Source organism: Adiantum capillus-veneris, chromosome 10 (assembly GCF_014529385.1).
Source record: "Adiantum capillus-veneris isolate H3 chromosome 10, ASM1452938v2, whole genome shotgun sequence".
In the NCBI taxonomy this organism is placed as follows: domain Eukaryota; kingdom Viridiplantae; phylum Streptophyta; class Polypodiopsida; order Polypodiales; family Pteridaceae; genus Adiantum; species Adiantum capillus-veneris.
In genome coordinates this window covers 137,885,329-137,905,817 of record NC_140940.1, presented here as the reverse complement: position 1 = coordinate 137,905,817, position 20,489 = coordinate 137,885,329, and the positions used below count along the sequence as shown (strand labels likewise).

The 20,489-nt window shown below is 45.5% G+C and overlaps 1 protein-coding gene across 1 annotated transcript in view; it reads left to right on the top strand.

The window, feature by feature from the left end:
• Positions 1-20,489, top strand: part of LOC147449722 (phosphopantothenate--cysteine ligase 2-like) — an 85,763-nt gene that overhangs the window by 43,117 nt on the left and 22,157 nt on the right. Inside the window, exon 2 of the mRNA XM_086522072.1 lies at positions 11,580-11,697. Coding sequence (XP_086378198.1) covers positions 11,586-11,697 — 112 coding nt within the window. The 5' untranslated portion in view covers positions 11,580-11,585. The remainder of the gene's footprint in view (positions 1-11,579; positions 11,698-20,489) is intronic.

Here is a 20,489-nt window from a genome sequence, read left to right as displayed (position 1 = left end):
AAGGCAATCGCTGAAATTGCGGGCTGGATTATCTGCCATGGGACCCCAAGAAACGTGAGGCCTGCTACCAACCAAGTGGCCTCTTTGTGTGCTAACCATGGGGTTCCAAACAAGAGGCTGTCTCAAGCGCTCCTCCATGCAAGTGTGCTGATGCTGCTCCAGGCCACTGCTCAACAACTCCCACGCCCTAAGCAGGCTCGTAGCAAAACGGTCCTCTAGGCTCCTGCTCAGACCAACCCTGCGCATCTCTGTAAAAATCCACCTGATAGATGGGTGAGGGACTCGGCTTTGAACCTGGTGAAGTAGCAGCTCCTACGAGGTCTCCTCCCTTGGAAGAAGTCCTCTGACCACGAACTTCCCAAGGAGGGCTTTGCTCTGCTGTGCTGGATCGATGATCCCTAGCTCCCTCTAAGAACATGGTAAAGTGATGATCTGCCTGGACACTTTGGCCCAGGCTCACTGGGTGTCACGCCCCGACCACAAAAAGTTCCCGATCAACCTCTCCACCTGGCTGATGCAAGAACTCGAGAAGATCCTGTAAGACGTGATGTACCACATAATAGCCAACAACACCTGGTTGACCACTACAACTCAGTCAGCCAAAGAGACCTGTGCTGAACTCCAATGGAGTAGCTTCCTCCTAGTGGAGTGGAGGAGGGGAGCACTCTGCTGCTCTGGAGACAAATCCAAGCCGACCTGACAACCTAGATAGCGTACAAAAGTCCGTGGGGGATCCACTTGAAGCCCTCCTTTGATGACCAATCTGGTGTAGGAGCATTGCCAACCCAGAAAGCCATTGCCTTTCTCTAGTTGATCAGTGCTCCTGACGCACAACTAAACACCTCAAGAGCCTGTTTCGACACTTGTGTAAATTGGCCTCATGGCCCTCCAAGTACATGGCTGAGTCGTCAACAAACTCAAGGTCAAGCAACTCGTCTCCCCTAATAGGGAGCCGCAAATCCACCTCTTGTGAAGTCAGAGATCTGCTTATCGCCTCAACATAGAAGAGAAACAAGAAGGGGGCAAGAGGATAGCCCTGCCTAACCGAAGGCGTGAGCATGAAGCGCCTCCTTGATCAAAAGATCCGAAAGGAGAAGCCGATTGATTGTCCCTCGGAATGAACCTCGGAATTTTTTTAAAGCTAATTTGAGTTGTTTTGCAGATATTCTATAATCGCGGACTATTACTCTCTTTCAAGAAGGGGAGATGTCACAAACTGTTGACATGTCAAGTCAGTGAAGAGCAGAGCCAACCTTTAGATCACGGCTGAGGGGCCTAAACCCTAAAAAGAACAAGCAACAATAGAAGAAGAAGTCCTACCAACTTATGGGACCCCGTCCGATGGGGCCCAAGAGACAAAGGATTAAAATAAAGCAGGTCCCACCAACACACAGCCCGGATTTTCGGCTGATTGCTGCACATACTTCTCAACAAATTAGAGCATTGTGACACTCAAACAAAATCTTCTTGTGGATATTTCATCAATGGGCATACACACTTTGCCTTGCTTGAAAAGGTAACCCACCACGAAGGGAATACTTTTCAGCTATCTTTGCCAGTCGATCATCGTCCAGACCACCATTGCTCTCCAGGCTACATAATCCATCTTGGACTTGTCGCCAAATCTCACAAAAGTGAACATCTGTTTGGCAACGCCCTTTAAGTCGAGATTTCAATGAACCAAAGAACATTTGCCTCTAAGATCCTACTAAGGGAATCAAGCGGACAACGTTGGCATCTATGTGCATTAACATGAATAATACCTAAATTAGAACAAGACAATGTCACAAGACGGGCACCACGTGCCAATAGAAAAGAATAGACTGAACAAACTTTTAGCACTTCAATAACAACTGAACTGAGAGAGAGAGACGGCACGTGACAAGAAGTGGCGAAATCCCACCCCAGAGAGTATTGGCCCCAAACCTTGGCGCCCCTTTCGGTATTTCTTTATATTGCATCAACACAATAAAAGCCGGTACTGCAGACTCTGCACCTTCTCCAAGAAGCATGCCAGAGAATGAGCCCTAACCTCATATTTAAAGGCCCTTGGCCTGAAAAACAGTTACAATAAAAAGCTTTAAACTCAAAAGCAACTGGTCGAAAAAGCACCAAAATCTGCCAGCGCAATTTGCGGAAATCCGTACAACTGCCACGTCAGCACTGTCAACGCATTTTGCGGAAATCTGCCACGTCAGCACTGTCAATGTGAAACGTGAAAATCCGTATAATTCTGCAACTTAATAAAGACAAATGTCAAAAGCGTGTTGGGCTCTTACATCCTCTGCAAATTCCGGATAAGAAATGGACTAGTATTTCTATAGTTTGATTGCCCTGGACCAATCGTAATCATGACGCCATCTGGTGTGTTGTTGATCGACTCATAAGAATGGCACGTTTCATTCCTACTTGCACTACCATAAAGTGCCATGAGTTAGCTTAGCTCTTTGTGGAGCACTCATATAAGTTGTATGGTTTTCCCCATCATCCTAAATTCATTGGCAATTTTTGGCATATGGTCTTCCGAAAATTGAAGACTTGCTTAGCCATGTCGTCCTCAGATCACCCTGAGACTGATGGACATACTCAACGCACCAACCAAACCATGGAGGACATGCTACGTGCATATGTCTCCTACCATCAATCTGATTGGGAACGTTATCTTCCCCATATTGAATTTGCTTATAGTAATACTAAGCACTCGGTTAGTGGTTATAGCCCGTTCATGCTTAGGTATGATTGTGAGGGGAAGCCACCTAATGCCACTAGACCCAAAGGCGTTAAGATGCAACTCGTAGCCGATTTCTTGGACAGCATGCAAGAAACGCTTGTGATCGCTAAGGAAAGCATAATGACTGCCCAAGATCGGGTCATCTTTTATGCTAACCAACATTGACAGCCTCTTGATCTCTAAGAGGGGATGTCACTGTACTTAAAGGTACCGAAGGATTCTGAAATGATCCGCATCGGTTAATGTTTAGATAAGTGATGTCTCCTATAAACTGGATCTACCCGACATTAATATCCATCCCGTGTTCCACGTCAGCTTGAAGGAGCGGTTTGGACAGGATGAGCGAGTTTTTCCTTTGGAGGAGCTTCCGAGTGTGAAGGATACCACTTGGTACATTTCACTTGAACCCGAATTGGTTCTTGATCGAAGGGTCAAACAGTCTTGAGATGCTTCTTACCCCGAGTATTTGATCAAGTAGAAGCATCACCCTAAGTCGAGTGCTACTTGGAAATAAGTAAGATTGTTAAAGAGTCGTTTCCCCAGTTTTATAACTGAGGATATCAATTAAAACTAAGGGGAGAAGCGTTACATCCCTAGACATTGGAATGGGTATCCCGGCCAAGTGTGAACATGGCACTATGGTTAGGCCGTTTGTCACAAACTAGTGATGTGGCATTACCCGACACACTCCTAGAGTGGGGCAACAGAATCGGTGCAGTAGGACAGTCCCGAAAAAGCAAAACTGGCTGACGTGGCACTGCCGTACGGACCCTCCGCATTTGCGACGCAAAAAGCGCTAGCAGGCTGTACGGAAATCCTACGCAATTTTTTGGTAGCTTTTGAGTCAAATTGCTTTATTTACAAAGGAGTTTCACTGAAAGCTTTTGGGGGATCTGCTTTTGGGCATCCCTTGTAACCTTTAAATTGGTGGGTAGGGTCTCACAACTCATAGCATCTGGACGCAGAGTCTGAGAGTGAGAACCCTCTCACTCTCTTGTACTTTGAACACAGATTAATACAAAAAGAAATACCGAAAGGGCGCCAATCTTTGGGGCCAATATCTCTAGGCACGGAACTCCGTCGGGCCGTGTCGAATCAAGTGTGAATTGTGTACTGTTTTGAAGTAAATCTTTGCTGTGTCGCGGTAGAATCTTGACTTGGACACAAGTCTGTTACACCGTTTAGGAGTCCTATAAATAGGACCCTAGGCTCATCTGTGAGCCATCTTGTGTGATCACCACACTCGGACTCTAGGCCCTTGGCAGCTCTATTGGCACATCTTTATTGGTGTGGCCTTGGTGGTATGGAACACCAGCCCTTGTGGTAGAGGCTAGCCCGTTAACTACAGATTCCCAGGCTCGCGGGGTGAGCGCGTATTGGCTCTATGGCTAGGGGGTGAACCGGATGTCCGCTCTCTATGCTTGTTTATGCGTGAGTATGGCTTGTGCCATGTCATGTGTGCAGGATGGATCCGGCGAGGAATGAACATGGGGGACTATTCAGTGGCTACATACAGAAAACAGTTACCGTTTGCCGTTGATTCTGTCTATGGACCATGCTACAGGGATCCCTTGCACCATCCACGTATGGTTGGAGTATGCAGTTGTTAGCACACTGTGATGCTCTACACACTACTATGGCTCTTGGTTTATAGTTCCTTGTGCTTTTGATCCTCTAACATCTCCTCTAACCTCTCCACATGATGAGGATGCTCTTTCTTTAGCTCTTGTTCCACAGCTTCCGCCAAGGATAAGAGGACTCGGCGTTGATTTTCCAATCTTGTAGTTTTTGTTGCTACAGTTTATGTATGTTTTTGAGGTTTCACGTTCATCATTGTTTTGTCACATGGATTTGCATATTTTTATCGTCACATGTGGCAGCAAAAGATGAAATAAAGACAAGAATTGGCTCGTGATTTGGTGGGCACGTCGACTCCGATCTAGAACGCCTGCAATGCCAAACACATGAACAAGGCACACCTGTGGAGAAGAGAGATCATTGAGGTAGAAAGAGACGGGACATCTGAGAGAGAGAGAAGAAAGAAAGAAAGAAAGATATATTAACGTCTCGAAAGAGCCAAAATGGCCCATGAGACAAGAAACTATACATCTGGTAATACATCTCTCATCTACTGAAACAGAAAAAAAAAAGATCTTCTCAACATCATAGTGATGTTTGAGTCTACACAGCTAAAACTAAGCTAAAACTGAGAATATGTACAAATACATGATTGATCCCATCCAAATCTGACCATCAACTCTCTATCTCCCTGTCCTCTATCCCAGATGGGTAGATCCAGTATAGAGAGGCCGCTGAAAGGTGGCACTCGTCTCCGATGTTGAGCAATGATGGCTCTGATTTGGTGCAAATGGCAGGGTCTGGGTCGAGGACCGGGTGGTCGAGGACGGCGAGTACAACCCTGTGCAGTGGCCTGATCAAGATGGACTCTTGCCTCGATGGACGTGGTCCTGGGGGTGTGGCTGTATCCATAGACGGAGTCTGTGTCCCAAGGTCCTCTCCCTCTCTACTGAAGAAGTCACGCATAGTGCGCTGTCGATCTGCTGGTGGAGAACTGTCTTGTAATAGTTTGTCTCTGTGGCTCCTCAGCTCTAGTAAAAAGAGTTCGAGGCATCTCTGGTCCTCATAATCCATCACCCGACGTAATGGTCCAAAGCCCTCTCTGAAAAGGCAGTGGTATCTCCCCCTGATCCCATAATAGACTGTGCAGCGACAAATGTAATGCTCCTCAGATTCCACGTCTTGGTGGCATAGCTGACATGTCCTATCTGTCCGGGCCATCTGCATGTATCTGCCTGTCTCGATGTGTAGTTGATGGGAGGAGGTACGAATCTGCCCAATGGCACTGCGCAACCCATGTGAGAGATGTACATCCATGTATGCTGGCCGAATCACAAAACCCTCCAACGAAACATGCAAGAAGTGGTCCCTGTAATGGGCCATCTTCGTGCCTAATGGCTTTGGAGGTCGCTGCCAGGTCCTTTCTGTCTCCAGCTGCACAATATCTGATCTGATCACCCGGTTGCGCTCAATGCGCGTAAGCTGGAGGTACGGGTAGTCCAAGCTATACTGGAAAGGTGGAAGTGCATCCATCTGTAGTCCATGTCTCCCAAACCATGTTTGCATCTGTGCATACCAACAATCATGAACCCCATCTTTTGCTAACTGTCTGGAGGAATCCAGTGCCAATCTCGAATCTCTCTCTGGGGGGAGCTCCCATATGCGATGTAGGCCTGTCACACTCTGAAATATGGCCTCTGTCACTATGGAGGATGCTGCCATCTCAGCTCTGACAATAGCATGTGGTATTGATGCCTTGCACCGGATCATCTGTGCAATCATCATAACTAGTGGTCTCTCCATACGTCTCCACTCCTATGTACTGAGGCTAGGCCCCCACACCATGGATCAATACAACAATACCGGGGTGACCAACGAATCGAACAACCAAAGCTTCGTGTGCGGCTCCTGAAACTGTACATGAGCACACTGCCTCTCAAGCCTCCCCAAAGCTGCAAAGCCCTTGTCCAACCTAGCATCTGCTGCTTGCTTCAATGAGAAGCGCGGGCCTGTAAAAGTCACTCCTAAGTATACATAAGACCGTACCTGCTCCACCATCTCCCCTCTAAATGTGAACTGATGCGCTGCTCGAGTGACCCATGCCTCTGTGGTGTTGAACTCCATAACCTTGGTTTTCCCAAGGTTCACTGTCAAGTCCTATCTACACAAAATCTCTGGAGAGGATCCAATTGTCTCTGTAGCCCCTTTGGAGAGTCCGAAATCAATACCACATCGTCTGCATACAAAAAAGTGGTATCATCACCCCTGCCAGGCTGGATCTTGCATCACCATATGTATCCACATACTCTGAGAGCTCATCGATGTAAATCCCAAAGAGAGAGATAGTGGACATCCCTGTTTCACCCCAATGGTACTTTCAATAGCATCTGAAAGTCCACCTGGGGCCCTCACCCTCCGAGTCACCGACTCATATAATGCATAAATCCCCCATTGGATGCCTCTGGAACTCCTATATCCTGTAGCCTTTGCATCAAATGAAATCTCGGGACAGAATCAAATGCCTTGCGGAAGTCCACAAAGCAACAATATAGTCTCCTCCTGTCTCCCTCTGCCCGCCGCTCCTCTATCAATGCCCGAAGAGTCAGTATGTGATCCAAAGTGGAGAACCCTCGCCGAAAACCAGCCTGTCCTCTAGCTCTGTGTTCATGTCTCTTTGCCCAAACACTGAGCTCTCTCTCTACGATAGACCCATAAATCTTGGCCAGATAATGCCCAATCATAATGGTCCTATAGTTGCCCTGTACCATCGGATCCCCACTTTTGAAAAGTGGGACTAAGGTATTGGCCGTCCAACTGGCTGGAAAGCCCTCACAAACCGCCCTGTTAAACATGTGTGCCAAAAGGGGGGCCAGTTCCCTACATGCATAGATGAAGTGCTCACCTACTAGCCCATCCTGATCTTGGGCTCTCCCATGCTGTAATCTGCTGATGGCCTCTGCTACCATATGTACAATAAAGAAGTCGCTCATGTGTGGTCTAAAGTCCCCTGGCTGTGGAATGGGGGGACTGTCCTGGGATATCATATAGTGCCTCTGCATACGCTCTCCATGCCTCTGGGGCTGTAATGTGGGTACCCAGCTGTCTCTCCTGAAACATCCTCCATGCTCTCTTGCTGTCCTGACTCAAGAAAACTGGTATATCTCGTCCTCCAGGCGTATCAGGTAGGCCCTCTTCTTCCGCCGAATAAGACGGCGGAAGATCGTCTGTGCATGCTTATGGCTACATGCCCCACAAGCCTCCTCTCTCTGAAGCCTCTTCCGGGTCTCCTGGCACTCATCATCATACCAATTGTTGCACGGAGCAGTGCAACGCGGAGGGGCTGCTGATGCCACTGTACATGGGAAGGCCAATCCCGCTGATGCATGTAACACATGTGCCATACCCTGGGTGAGCTCATCCAGTGTGCGATGCGGATCCAATACATACAGCCTATCCGACACTGTGGCCCCATAGATGTCAGTAGTCGCCGTAGTAAACTGATAATGTGGATGTCTAGGGGATGGGTCTCCTTGCAGCTCTGCATCACCACTACCCATCAATGTGAAGCTCAAATATGCATGATCTGCTGCCAAAGCCAGGGGACGCCCTGAAATAGTAAAATCTTTGATGTCCGGAATCAGTGCATGTGATCCCGTCAAGTAGTCTACCGTACTCGACCTCCCTTCGGGGTTCCAACATGTAAGAGCATCCGATCCGGGCCATCGTGGAAGGCCATTATAGATAAGCAACCCATGGGCATTGCCTAAAGCTAGAAAATGCATGCCATACTCTGTCACATCCCCAGCATCCTGTGCCATCCTATGCATATCCAAGTCACATGGGTTCAACTCGCGGAGCATCTCGTCCTGAGTATCATACATTGCCGCCTGTTCCGTGCGAGTGCGTGCATTGAAGTCCCCTGCCAGAAATATGTCCCCCATGCTAGCAAATCTCACAATATCCTCATATAACGACAAAAACGGTGATTCCCCATGAGAAGCATAATGCGAATGAGCCGGTGGAAAATAGCATGCTGCAATGTACAAGTCCCTATTGCATCTCCTGCGTACTCGAATCCACATGTAGCGTGCCTCAGGGTCTCTATGTACAATATGTACTCTGTCATGCAAGGCATCTCTATATAATATTGCCACCCCACCTGAGCCTCGAGTACCTCCAAGCGTCCGGGGCTGTGGACGGAAAACGGATTCCCATCTATAACCACGGACGTCTGGTAGTCGTCTCCCTGCACACTGATAAGTCTCTGTATAGATAGCTAGGTCCACCTCCTTGAATGTATCCTGAGAGAGAGAGAGAGAGAGAGAGAGAGAGAGAGAGAGAGAGAGAGAGAGAGAGAGAGAGAGAGAGATAGAGATATAAATGAAAATGAAATGTTATATTAACGTCTTCAAAAGGCCAGAATGACCTATGAGACCAAACTGATACAAAAGTGGTGAATCTGTTACAATGTCTGGGTACCTTAGTACTAAAGTACTAAGTGTGAAAAGTGTGAAAGTGTGAAAATAAATGTGAAAAACTAAATACAAAGTATTAAATAAACTTCTTAGGAGCATTCTGGGTGTCTGGCTAGAATGCTTCTAATCCTTTGTTGTAGTCTCCTCTGGTGAAGTGTGCTTCTGCATCTCGGTCGTGGTCGTCTCGATTTCCTAAGCTCAATCGTCCTGTCAATGAGGGTGCCTTTGGTATGAATGTGGGTACTCCTTTGTGCTGGCTGCTGGCCTCTTGCTTCTCCTTCCACTCCTGCTTCTCTCGATCCGAAGAAATCTGTGATCTGCCTTTGAGGCTGTAGTGCTCTTTGTCTTCTCATTAGATTATCCCTGTGCCGATGTAGTTCCAGTAGGTACAAGCCTAAGCATCTTTGATCTTGGTATTGCATGACTCTATCAAGAGGTCCAAAGCCTTCTTTAAATAGGCAATGGAAGCGCTCACGTATCTCATAGTATACGGTGCAGTGGCATATGTAGTGTAATTCTGTCTCCGGCTCCATTCCACATAACTTGCAAATTCTGCTCTCAGGTGGGATTCCCCTAAATCTGCCAAATTCAATTTCCAACTGGTGTGAGGATGTACGAATCTGACCAATAGCACATCTCAAACCATGAGACAGGTGGGTATCCATGTAGCTCGGGCGAATCACAAATCCATCTTCAGATAGCTGTAGGAAGTTTTCTTTGTAGTCGGCCATCTTCGTGCCCAATTCTTGTGTAGGGTCTACCCATGTCCTCTTAGTATCCAACTGTATAAGATCCTGATGAATGATTTTATTAATCTCCGTTCGTGTAATTGCCAGTGATGGAGCCTCAAGAGAGTATTGGAAGGGGGGTAATCTTTCCATACTGAACCCGTGTCTCTGAAACCACGAGGACAGTTGCACATACCAGCATGATGTATCCCCTTTCATTGCTAATTGTCAAGAGGATTCGAGGGCCAGTCTAGTATATTGGCAATTATTTGTATCCCACAAACCATGTATAAAGGACACTGATCTGGTAAGAGCTTCAATTTCTATCGGCGGGGCAGCTAGTTCTGCTCGGGTAATCGCGTGTGGTATGGAGGCTTGGCTCTAATCATTCGGGAGTAGCTCGAGATGTGGATATATTTCTTGTGGACAACTACCATAGTTGTGGCAAGTTGTAAGGTGGGGCCTTTCATACATCTTTTGGGGAACTGCGATCGGCTAGCAGTATTCTAGTAGTGGTGTATGTAATTTTTTTTTGTCTGCCTTATCGGGATGATGAGTAGATTAGTGGCGGGCAATCTGTAGCCAGCTACCGGATTCACGGGTTCACCTTTGGTATGAAGGCAAGAGTAAAAGAGACAACCGTTCAAGGGTAGAGAGTGACTCTAGGGTAAGGATTGCCCCACCTAGAAAGGTGCTCCAGCTGTGCATAGGTGGACCAAAAGTACACGTGGACTTGGGTGGAAGGTAGCTTTAGCTGTGTGGACCAACCCTATCTTACCCTCAACCTCTTGTAGTGCATGCAGATTGCAAGGAGCCACTCACTGAGATATTTCCAATATATATCTTCAAAGTGGAGAGCGTAGAGGAATCATCAGTTTCCTTGGTACATAGAGTCAATAGTAGTCATCAGTTGCCTAGGGCTAGGTGTGGTACCTTCCCAAGGGCCAAGGGTGATACGCTCCCCAAGGGTGGTACTCATCTGAGTCTCTGTTTGGACTCGACAACTCACTGCAGTAAACCATCACACCTTAGCCTCTGGATTATACCTTGAGTCTTGGTTTGGAGCTACCAGCCAGTTGTTAGTCTTGGTCATGGTCTTGTGGGGCAATTCACGTTGAGCGAGTGTGTTATCGCTCAAGTTTGCAATGTTCAGTCTCAATGTTCTCAGAGAGCTATTTGGTTCTCTTGTTTTGTCTATTGTTCTATGTGTACCTAGTACCTTTACCATCTTGCAGTGCACCTTGTGAGTGAGTGAGGTTTAGCATACTGCACAAAGGTAATCCCTCATCACAGAGCACACAGTGCTCACTTTTGTGCTACATCCGTCAAGGTAAGGGGTCATGGGGCTGTAAATCCTGGCCCTTCATCTATTGGAATTTCATCAACGGAATGAAGGGATGCAGTGTCAGATTGCTGATACCTCAGCATCCGTAATTTGTACACCGGCAAGCCAATGATGCTATTCCAGATCAGCAAATGGAATGCATGGAGGTGTTGCCACCTCAACAGCTAGAATGCAAGTGTCGCTCAGAATGCCAACACTTCAGTTGCCAGTGTTGCTCTGCAGCCTCAGTTTGCTGCCCACAGCTCCGCTCAGTCCCGCTGCCAGTGTCGCTCTGCAGCCCCATTTTGCTGCCCCAGCTCTGCTCAGTCCCACTGCACGCCTAGCTGCCTGTGTACCACTGTCAACAACAAGCCCTGTGTCACTCTTGGCCCCCCTCCCCCTGACACTCGACAGCCGGGAATGGTCCGTCAGTGACCATTCCCTCTTAATCATTGCTCCATGCGGTCACAATGATTACGGGGAATGGTCACTGACGGACCATTCCCTACACCATTCTCATCATCTGACTTAGTCTAAGTCCGGAATCGTAGCTAGTATCATTTGGCATGTTCATCCAAGGTATTGGCTTGTTACTCTTTGACAAAAAGACCTTACAAATTGTATTTCAAATCAAAATGATCATATTGAAAGTTATTGCTGAATTGTTTTTCAAATCACTTAATAATTAAGGTGGTTTTTTACATTATTTGAATGACATGTTACCTTTTTCATTTGTCATTTAGGTATACATGGAGGAAGACCTTGAATTTGGAGACGTAGACGAACTCTTTAAAACAGCTCCTAAACTCAAAGATGAGTGTGTGATCCAAGAGAACTTGGAAACATTCATTCATAAAATTTGTAAGCTGAAACACATGAAAAACGTTTCTTCTTTTTTTTGTATGTTAAGGCTGGAGCCAATCGGTCTCTTTCTATAGCTTCAAGTGTTTGTGGATTACATTTTCGAGTTATTCAATTGTGAAGTTGAGTGAAAAACTATTGTTTGATTGAATTAAAAGGTCACACTTTTTTTTTCAAAGCTGAATGACTCTAGATTCGGCTTGTTGCTGTCATGCCTATGCCATTAGCTCCCCTTCTCTCTGCGCTCACCCTCTTTTACTCAGCCTGAATTGCACGCTTTCCGTCCTACGTGAGCAGCCTATGCTCTCTCCCTACCCTCTGCTTCCCGCAGCCCCCTGACTCCTCCCCCTCTTCCCATGCACTCACACACTTGCGCATACTCACAAGCATGCTCACCTCCATACACGCACACATACACACATACACCAGATCAACTGTTGATTCCGACTTGCCTAAGATTTCTCTATGGAAGCTCTAAACCAGAGGCTTCACGGTATATTTCCCAAACCTGAGGGGGCATGCCACCTGCTGGGATTGTGCAAGCTTGCTCAACAGAGGCAAAACAAAATGGGTGCACTGGATGGGCTACCTGTGACTGCATCTTTTGTCTTCGAGTCTGTGCCTAGGGCGGCTGAGCTGGACAAGGCTTCCAGCGAGATCAAGCCTTCTCTAGATGCCCCATCCCTCGTTGACAAATGAAGTACTGATTCAGCAACCCCATTGTTGCTTGAACTTCTGGTTAATCTTCATTTGGCGTATATTCTGGCACATAAAGGGTCTTGCATTATGAATCTTCCTACTGTCAGCCAATTTCAGCCTATAAGCAACATCGTTGATCTTGTCAAGTACTTGAAAAGGCCCATAGTAACGCATGCTAAGCTTAAAACAACCTTTTTGCTCTTCATCTTCTTTAACATTGCCTTTTCAAACCGCAAAAGAACCCAATCACCAGGCGAAAACAAAAGTTCACGACGATGATTTTTGATCAAGAGCATTTTTGTGCTTTGCTCGAGTCTTCTCCAAGGCAAGCTTGACTTTCTTATATATTTCATCCACGTTCTCCACATATTAATCTGGGAGGAACCTTGTTACCACCCTCGACAATTTCAAAAGGTGTCTTGCCTGTTGACAAATGCACCGTATTGTTGTATGCATACTCAAGCATAGGTAAATACTATTCCCACTTGCCCTTATTATCTAGCACATAGCATTTCAATAGATCTAAGACAGTAGAATTAGCCTCTTTTGACTGTCCATCAGTTTATGGATAAAATGAAGAGAAAAACATGAGCATAGAGCCCATGTTTAAAAAGGTTCGTTATACGAGGATCACGATCACTGACAATAGACTGTGGCATACCATGGTACTTAAACACATTGTACATAAACAACCGTGCTATTTGATTAGATTTTATCTTCTTTTTGATAGGAATAAAATGGGCTTGTTTGCTGAACCTGCAAATAATGGTCCATATACCATCATTCCTTGTCGGCGCTCTTGCAAGATAAAAGATAAAATCCATAGCTATACTTTCCCATGGCTTATCTAGAATAGGCAATGTGTGTAGCAACCCCGATGCCTTTTGCCTGTCAAACTTGACCTTTTGGCTAATCACACACGCTCGCACAAAGGCATCCACATCTCTCTTCAAAGCAGGCCAATAAAAGATTGTCTCAACCGCTTTCACTGTCGCATCTATACCACGATGCCCTGCATACGGTGGGAGATGACTTTGTACCATAACTTTATGTCGCAATGACCTAGTGACACATAGTCTGCCATGCATCATTATAAAACCATCCTTTAGGAGATAGTGCTCACGGCGTCGTCCATCTTGCAACTATTCAAAGATTCTTGCAAAATCTTCATCGGTAGCATACTGCTCCTTCATGTTATCAAGCTCATGATGATAAGGAATTGAAATTTGTGGCTTTCTTGATAATTCATCACTCACAACATTCTTTTTGCCTTCCACATGCACAATCTGAAAGTGGAACATCGAGAGAATGTTTGTCCATCCCATATGCTTTTCAAATAACTTTGACTGTGTCAAGAAGTATTGCAAAGTTTGATGGTCTGTTTGGACAACAAAATCACCACCTAGAAGGTAGTGTTTCCAACTTGAAATTGCACGAATCACAACAAGTAGCTCTTTCTCATAGATTTGCAGTCTTTTCTAGCCCTTGCAAGATTCTGCTTCTGTTAGGCGACTACCCATCCATCTTGCATTAACATTGCCTCAATACTATTGCCACATGCATCACATTGGACCACATTGGCAGCTTCCATAAGCTGAGTAAGGGTGGACACTCTATTCTTTGTACAGTAGTTTCTAAGCCCTTTCAATAGTCCACAACAATACTTCTTAATCTGCTCTGTCAACGGCACAAACTTGTAGGAAGTTATTGAGTAGCGCTTCACAGAACTTCCGATTGTACTCCTCTAAGCTTTTACAAGTAGCTGCATTAAGTTGGTGCCAATCTGTCATGTTTCGGCTTCAAATTCATTTGACAGCCATGCAGATGCAGACATGTGCTTGAAGTAAACCCATGTGGTGGGTGCCTCTGTCCTTGCATCAACAATGTCGTCCACAATGAACGCGCATTTTCTTTCAAGAAAGTGGCAACTTTCTTGACCTTGGAGGTCTCTGTAAAATTCCTCCCTGCATAAGCCATATCAAACTATTGGAGGAAAGTAAGAGCCTTCGTCTTGTCCACAACTGCACAACCTTCTTGGTATGGTTTTGGCTTTTCCACCACTCCCAAATTATTATAGGGAAGTGTCTGCAACATGGATATAGTGTGCAACATGGATATAGTGGTAGGGACAGCGTAACCGCGAAACATTTCACCCTGAAACGCGGCGTTTCACCACGAAACGTTTTAGTCCAAAATGAGAGCACAGTGAAACGTGAGACCGAAACGTGCGTTTAGCGACTTTGAAACTAAAACTATGGTAAATTGTTGTTAGTGAAACGGCTTGCGTTTCACTTGATGAGCGAAACGTTTCAAGGCGAGAAACGTTTCACCTGTCTTGACCTGTCGAAACGCGTTTCATGGTGACGTTGGGTAGGGATCATCTGTGTCCCTTGGCTGCTGTCACAAATGGGTGACGTGGCATGGCATTGCCCTAGACATATTTACTATGGGCAGCAGTGCTGAAAGGCTAATGTGGCTGAGCGTACGGAATTCCGGGATTTGCGGTAGCAGTATGGAGTTGCTTTTTTTTTTGTGCAAGGGAATCCTACGCAAGGTTGAATTAGAAGCTTTTTTGTAAGCTTGCTTTATTTAAAAGAGCTTTTGATTTTGGCAGCTTTTGGGGCTCTGCTTTTGGCATCCCTTGTAATCAATAAATAGATGGGCAGGGCTCCCACTGTGTAGAGCATCTGGACGCAGAGTCTGAGAGTGAGAACCCTCCCACTCTCTTGTAACACAGATTAATACAAAAAGAAATACCGAAAGGGGCGCCAATCTTTGGGGCCAATATCTCTAGGCACGGAACTCCGCCGGGCTGTGTCAAATCATTTGTAAACTGTGAACTGTTTTGAAGTGAATCTCTGCTGTGTCGCGGTAGAATCTTGACTTGGAGTGTCCAAGTTTATTACATTGGTATCAGAGCACATAAAGATTCTTCTTCTACGGAGGATCCGGTCCTTTTTGCAGCAGCTTTTGAGAAAGAATCTTCATATCCCGACCCCGGACTTATTAGCCACTCCCACCCTTCATACATCGCGCATCGGACGCGCTCTTGTCTTCGTCGCTCTGTCTTACAGGGCATAAAAGCCATTAAGAATCCTAGATTACACATGGGTTCTCATGAAGAATCTGACGGAGATGACACCTCTCAGTGGGAAGGCAAAGAAAAGTTGAAAATCCGGCGTGGGAAGTGAAGAAAAGAATGAAGATTTGGGCAAGCTTTTTTCATATAAGTTAGCCAGAAAGGAACACAAAACGTCAACTGCAGATTGGCATATGTGTGAACAGATTGATTAAGTACTCCAGGGATCCGATATTGGCGAAACACCTGAAGAATTACCCAACTGATAAGATTTACTCGGGATGGCGTGTGGCCATTGCTTCTCCTCTCAAGTAGGGAGGAAAACCGAAAAGACAGACGAGTACAGAAAAGCAGAACCTGTACTTGTCGAAAGAAGAAACATATTTTTTATAAAGCCAACCAATACGACTTCCTCGAAGATAAAAGCAAGAAAGTAAAAGAATTAAAAGAAGGTGGATAGTCGATTTGAATCCTTTGCTGGGTTCCGAGATACTCGAACATGGTGGTCCACTCTTCTGCTGAGAAAGGAAGCTCTGGTTAAATGGTTGAACCTCAAAAGGCTTTTTATTTCTTCTTGGCTGACTCGGGAGTACAAACGAGATATACGAACTGCTTGGAATCATCTTTGGATGACCAAGGGAGATTCTTTGGATGCTTATTGGGAGAGCTCTTTTCTACCAGCCTCTTCATTTAGGAAGGTCTTGTTTAAGGAACAGATTGAGCGGTTTTGCTGCAGACTTCCTACAGAGATCCGAGACTACTGCTTGGAACAAAAGTTGAATTCTATTCAAGAATTGATGGGTCATGCGAAACAGGGTTTTGCGATACATTCCGGAAATTTGACTTACCCCACTGATGAGATCTTGATCCAGAGAATCCAACAGACTTCTAAAAATAAAAGTAGAAAGAGAAAGAGTTCCCAGGACAGAGAAAAGAAAGATACACGTCCCGACAGACTCTTAGAGAAAGGGCTATCTATCTCAAAGAGGGGAAGTCTTTTGGTTGCGGGGAATTTGGACACATCTCCGCAAAGTGCCCCAAAAAGGCATAGCAAGAACTGATTGAAGACAGGCCAGAAAGCAGCAGAGGAACGTGGCAGAAAAGGCAGATGAAAGCAGAACTGGTACCACATTGCGTGGGGCCCGAACCGAATCTGATGAACGAAAGTACAAAACTTTGCCGCACTTAGGGCAAAGTGAAAGATCAGGAAGCCGTCATTTTCTTTGATGGAGGAGCCAAGGCCAACTTCTTTTCACTTGAATTGGTTGCTCGATTTGGAATTACGCCCAATAGGCTGAGGCCACAGGTGGAGGCATTTCTAGCGGCACCCGGACGGGATGCTGCCATTACACCGATCATTGGCAAACTTCGTTCAATGTCAGGGGTGTTTAGGGCACGAGGACTTCTACGTAATACCCTTAGGAGGTTGTGACGTCCTCCTCGAAATCCCTTGGTACCTAAAGAACAACTCCGTGGTTGACTATCGGACTGAGAAAGCGACTTTGACACATGAAGGGCACAAAGATTGTACTTGATGAAATTCAGTTTCTTTACTCGATTTCCTCGAGAGAACTGAATGATGATTGAAGGTCGAATATGTTTTGACCTTGAAAAGAATGCCAAGATTTTCTCCTCACATGTTGATTGTTTCTTTGAGGGCCTGCCATGCGAGTTGCCACCAGCTTGTCCTGAGGACCATACCATTGATCTGATGCCTGGAAGCACACCACCGAACCGGCCACCTTATCGTGTAAGCCGAGCCCAGAATGAAGAGATTATGAACCAAGTGAAAGACCTCTTGGAAAAGGGTCTTATCCAGCCGAGTACTTCACCTTACTGCTCTCCGGTGTTGTTAGTTTTGAAGAAAGACGAATCTTGGAGAATGTGCATAGATTATAGAGCTCTCAATAAAATCACCATCAGGAACAGATTTCCGATTCCTAGGATCGATGATATTCTTGACCGATTAGAGGATCGATTTGAAGAGGGGATATCATTAGATCCGAATCCCGCTGGGAGATGTCTACAAGACAGCTTTTCGGACGACCTTTGGTTTATTTGAATTTCTGGTGATGCCTTTTGGCCTTACCAATGCTCAAGCGACCTTTAACCGAATGATGGACAGGATTTTCAGAGAGTACAGATCTTTTGTTGGCACTTTTTTTGATGACATTATTGTCTTCTCCAAGGATGAGATAGAACATAGAGAACATGTGCTATAGGTCTTTCAGGCATTAAGAGATCACAAGTTGGTGATTAATGCAAAGAAAAGTGAATTTTTCCTACCAGAGATACACTTTTTGGGACACATCGTCTCAGTTAGCAGGAGTGCAGATGGACTTGGCCAAGATAGAGACTATCCGTGATTGGCCCGATTTGAAGAATGTTCATGAAGTTAGAAGCTTCTTGGGCTTATGTTCTTACTATCGGTGGTTCATTAGAAAGTTTGCAGAGGTTGCTTCCCCTTTGCATATCTTGACACAGAAAGGAGTTTCTTTCTCGTGGGGACCCATAGAGGTGACTTCCTTTCAAACATTGAAAGAGAAATTGACTTCAGGACTAGTTTTGACTTTGCCGGATTTGTAGAAGTCATTCGAAGTATATTGTGATGCTTGTGGTCGTAGTCTAGGTGCGGTCTTAATCCAAGAAGGCCATGTCATTGCCTACGAGAGCGGATTGTTCTCAAGGCTGGAATTGACGCATAGATTTATGAGAAAGAGCTTTTGGCGGTTATCCATGCTCTTATTCAGTGACGACATTACCTACTCGGAACCGATTTTACGGTCTTCACAGATCACTAGAATTTATGCTACTTCTTGTCATAGAAGCAGCTATCTGAAAAGCAGATGTGGTGGGCGACACCTTGTCACAGTTTCACTTCGAGATTGTCCATGTGCAGGGACAAAAGAATTTGGTGGTAAATGCTTTGTCCCGGAAGCCGTTGGTTCTAGCTATTTCCGTGATATACCATAGAAGCTTCGAGGATATGGTCGATCAGTATGCCACAGATACAGATTTTGCAGATATTTTCACTCAGATACAAGATGGGAAGGTAGTAGCGGGATATTCCATTCGGGATGGCTACTTCATGAAGAAAACGATGTTGTGCGTTACACAACCATTGAGGGAAAAGGTTCTAACCGAATGCCACTCTCCACCATTTACGGGTCACCGCGGCATTGCTACCACCTTGAAAGGTGTGGAGAGATACTTCTTTTGGCCGAGACTCAAGAAGGACGTGGACGATTTTGTACGCAGTTGCTTAGTATGCTAGAAGGTCAAGTTTGACAGGCATAAAGCACAGGGATTGTTACAACCTTTACTCATACCCACCCGACGCTAGGAAAGTATTGCAATGGATTTCATTTTTGATCTCCCGAAAACACAGAGTGGGCACGATGGTATCTGGATTGTTATTGACAGATTTAGCAAGCAAACTCATTTCATTCCAGTGAAGAAAAGAGTCAAGCTGGATCAATTAGCAAGACTGTTTATTGCCCAGATATTCAGATAACATGGTTGCCTGAGACAATTGTCTCCGACAGAGACCCCAGATTCACGAGTTTATTTTGGAAGGCTATTTGGAAGAACATTTACACGGTTACAGTTCTCGTCATCTTTCCACCCGCAGACTGATAGGCAATCTGAAATTGCAAATTCAGTCGTACTGGATTTGTTGAAGTCTTCTTCTTTGATTAGAAGACCACATGGGAAAAGTATTTTGCCCTTGGTGGAATTTGCCTACATAACACGATTCACTCTTTGATGGGGAAGGCGCCATTTGAGATTATTGAATTTGCTACGAAGGTTCCACCCTTTCTTAGCACGAAAGATAAGATTTTTGAAGCCGACCAGTTCACGAGAGACTTGGACTAAATCCGGGGGGCTTTAGAGAAATCTCAAGAAAGACATAAAAAGGCAGTAGATCGACATCGGCGTGATTTGAAATTAAAGGAGAATGAATGGGTGCTCTTACGTTTTGAGAAGGCACGCCTAAGAAAGAAAAAGGGAACGGAGCTACTTTTTCCAAAGCTTAGCATGAGATACTATGGACCTTTCCAAATAAAAGAAAAGATAAATGATGTCTCCTTTAGATTGAAGCTGCCCGATACTTGGAGGATTCACAATGCTTTTCATGTGAGTCTCCTGAAGCCGTATAAAGGCGATGTGCCCGATGATGGGGAGGTAGATGAGCAACCCGAAGTGGAGGAAAACGAGGAGATACTCGTTCCAGAACAGATTATGGCACATAAAGATAGAAAGGTAAAAGGTAAAATGTTATGACGGTTCTTGGTTAAATTCAAGAACTATCCCACATTGGATGCGAAGTGGATGACGGAGGAGGACCTGGCAGATACTTCTCAGATTGTGAACCTTTACCTTGAAGCTTTTGGTTTAGCATAGTCTACTCCAAATCGAACCCCGAACTCAGCTGGACGGAATTTGGTGCAGCGGGTATGCACAAGAGGGGAGTCGCTCCACTCCTTTGTCAACAGATTGCCCCGATTTTTGATACTAAAGTCACTGATGTCTCTTTTGAGTTTTAGGGATATTGTGGGATGAGAGTATTCTGCTGTATGACTTTATGAACTGGAGTTCTCGATAATATAATACTGATTTGTTCTTGACTTGTCTAAGTGCAGGAACTAATAGACGAAATGACTGCAGCATTTCGGTCTCAAAGATCTCGATAGGTGATTGCAACAAGGATTAGTTAATCGGGCATCTATGAGGTCCCGAGTGGACCTAGATGCGATTGCTAAATACGTTGCCGTTTAATCATGGTATGAGATCCGAATGAATTTTTGAATGTGATTTGTCATATGATGTCCTGTGATGTCAAGTGATGTGACTGTCGATTGGTACATGTGTTAGATGTGTGTTCCTGGTGCGTTGGTACTAACAGTCAGTGTCTGCTAAGACAGTTTATGGCCTCTGTCTGTTTTGCAGGCGTAATCAAGGGCGATTACAATGCTTTCAAGAGGGGGGTATGTCACAAATGGGTGATGTGGCA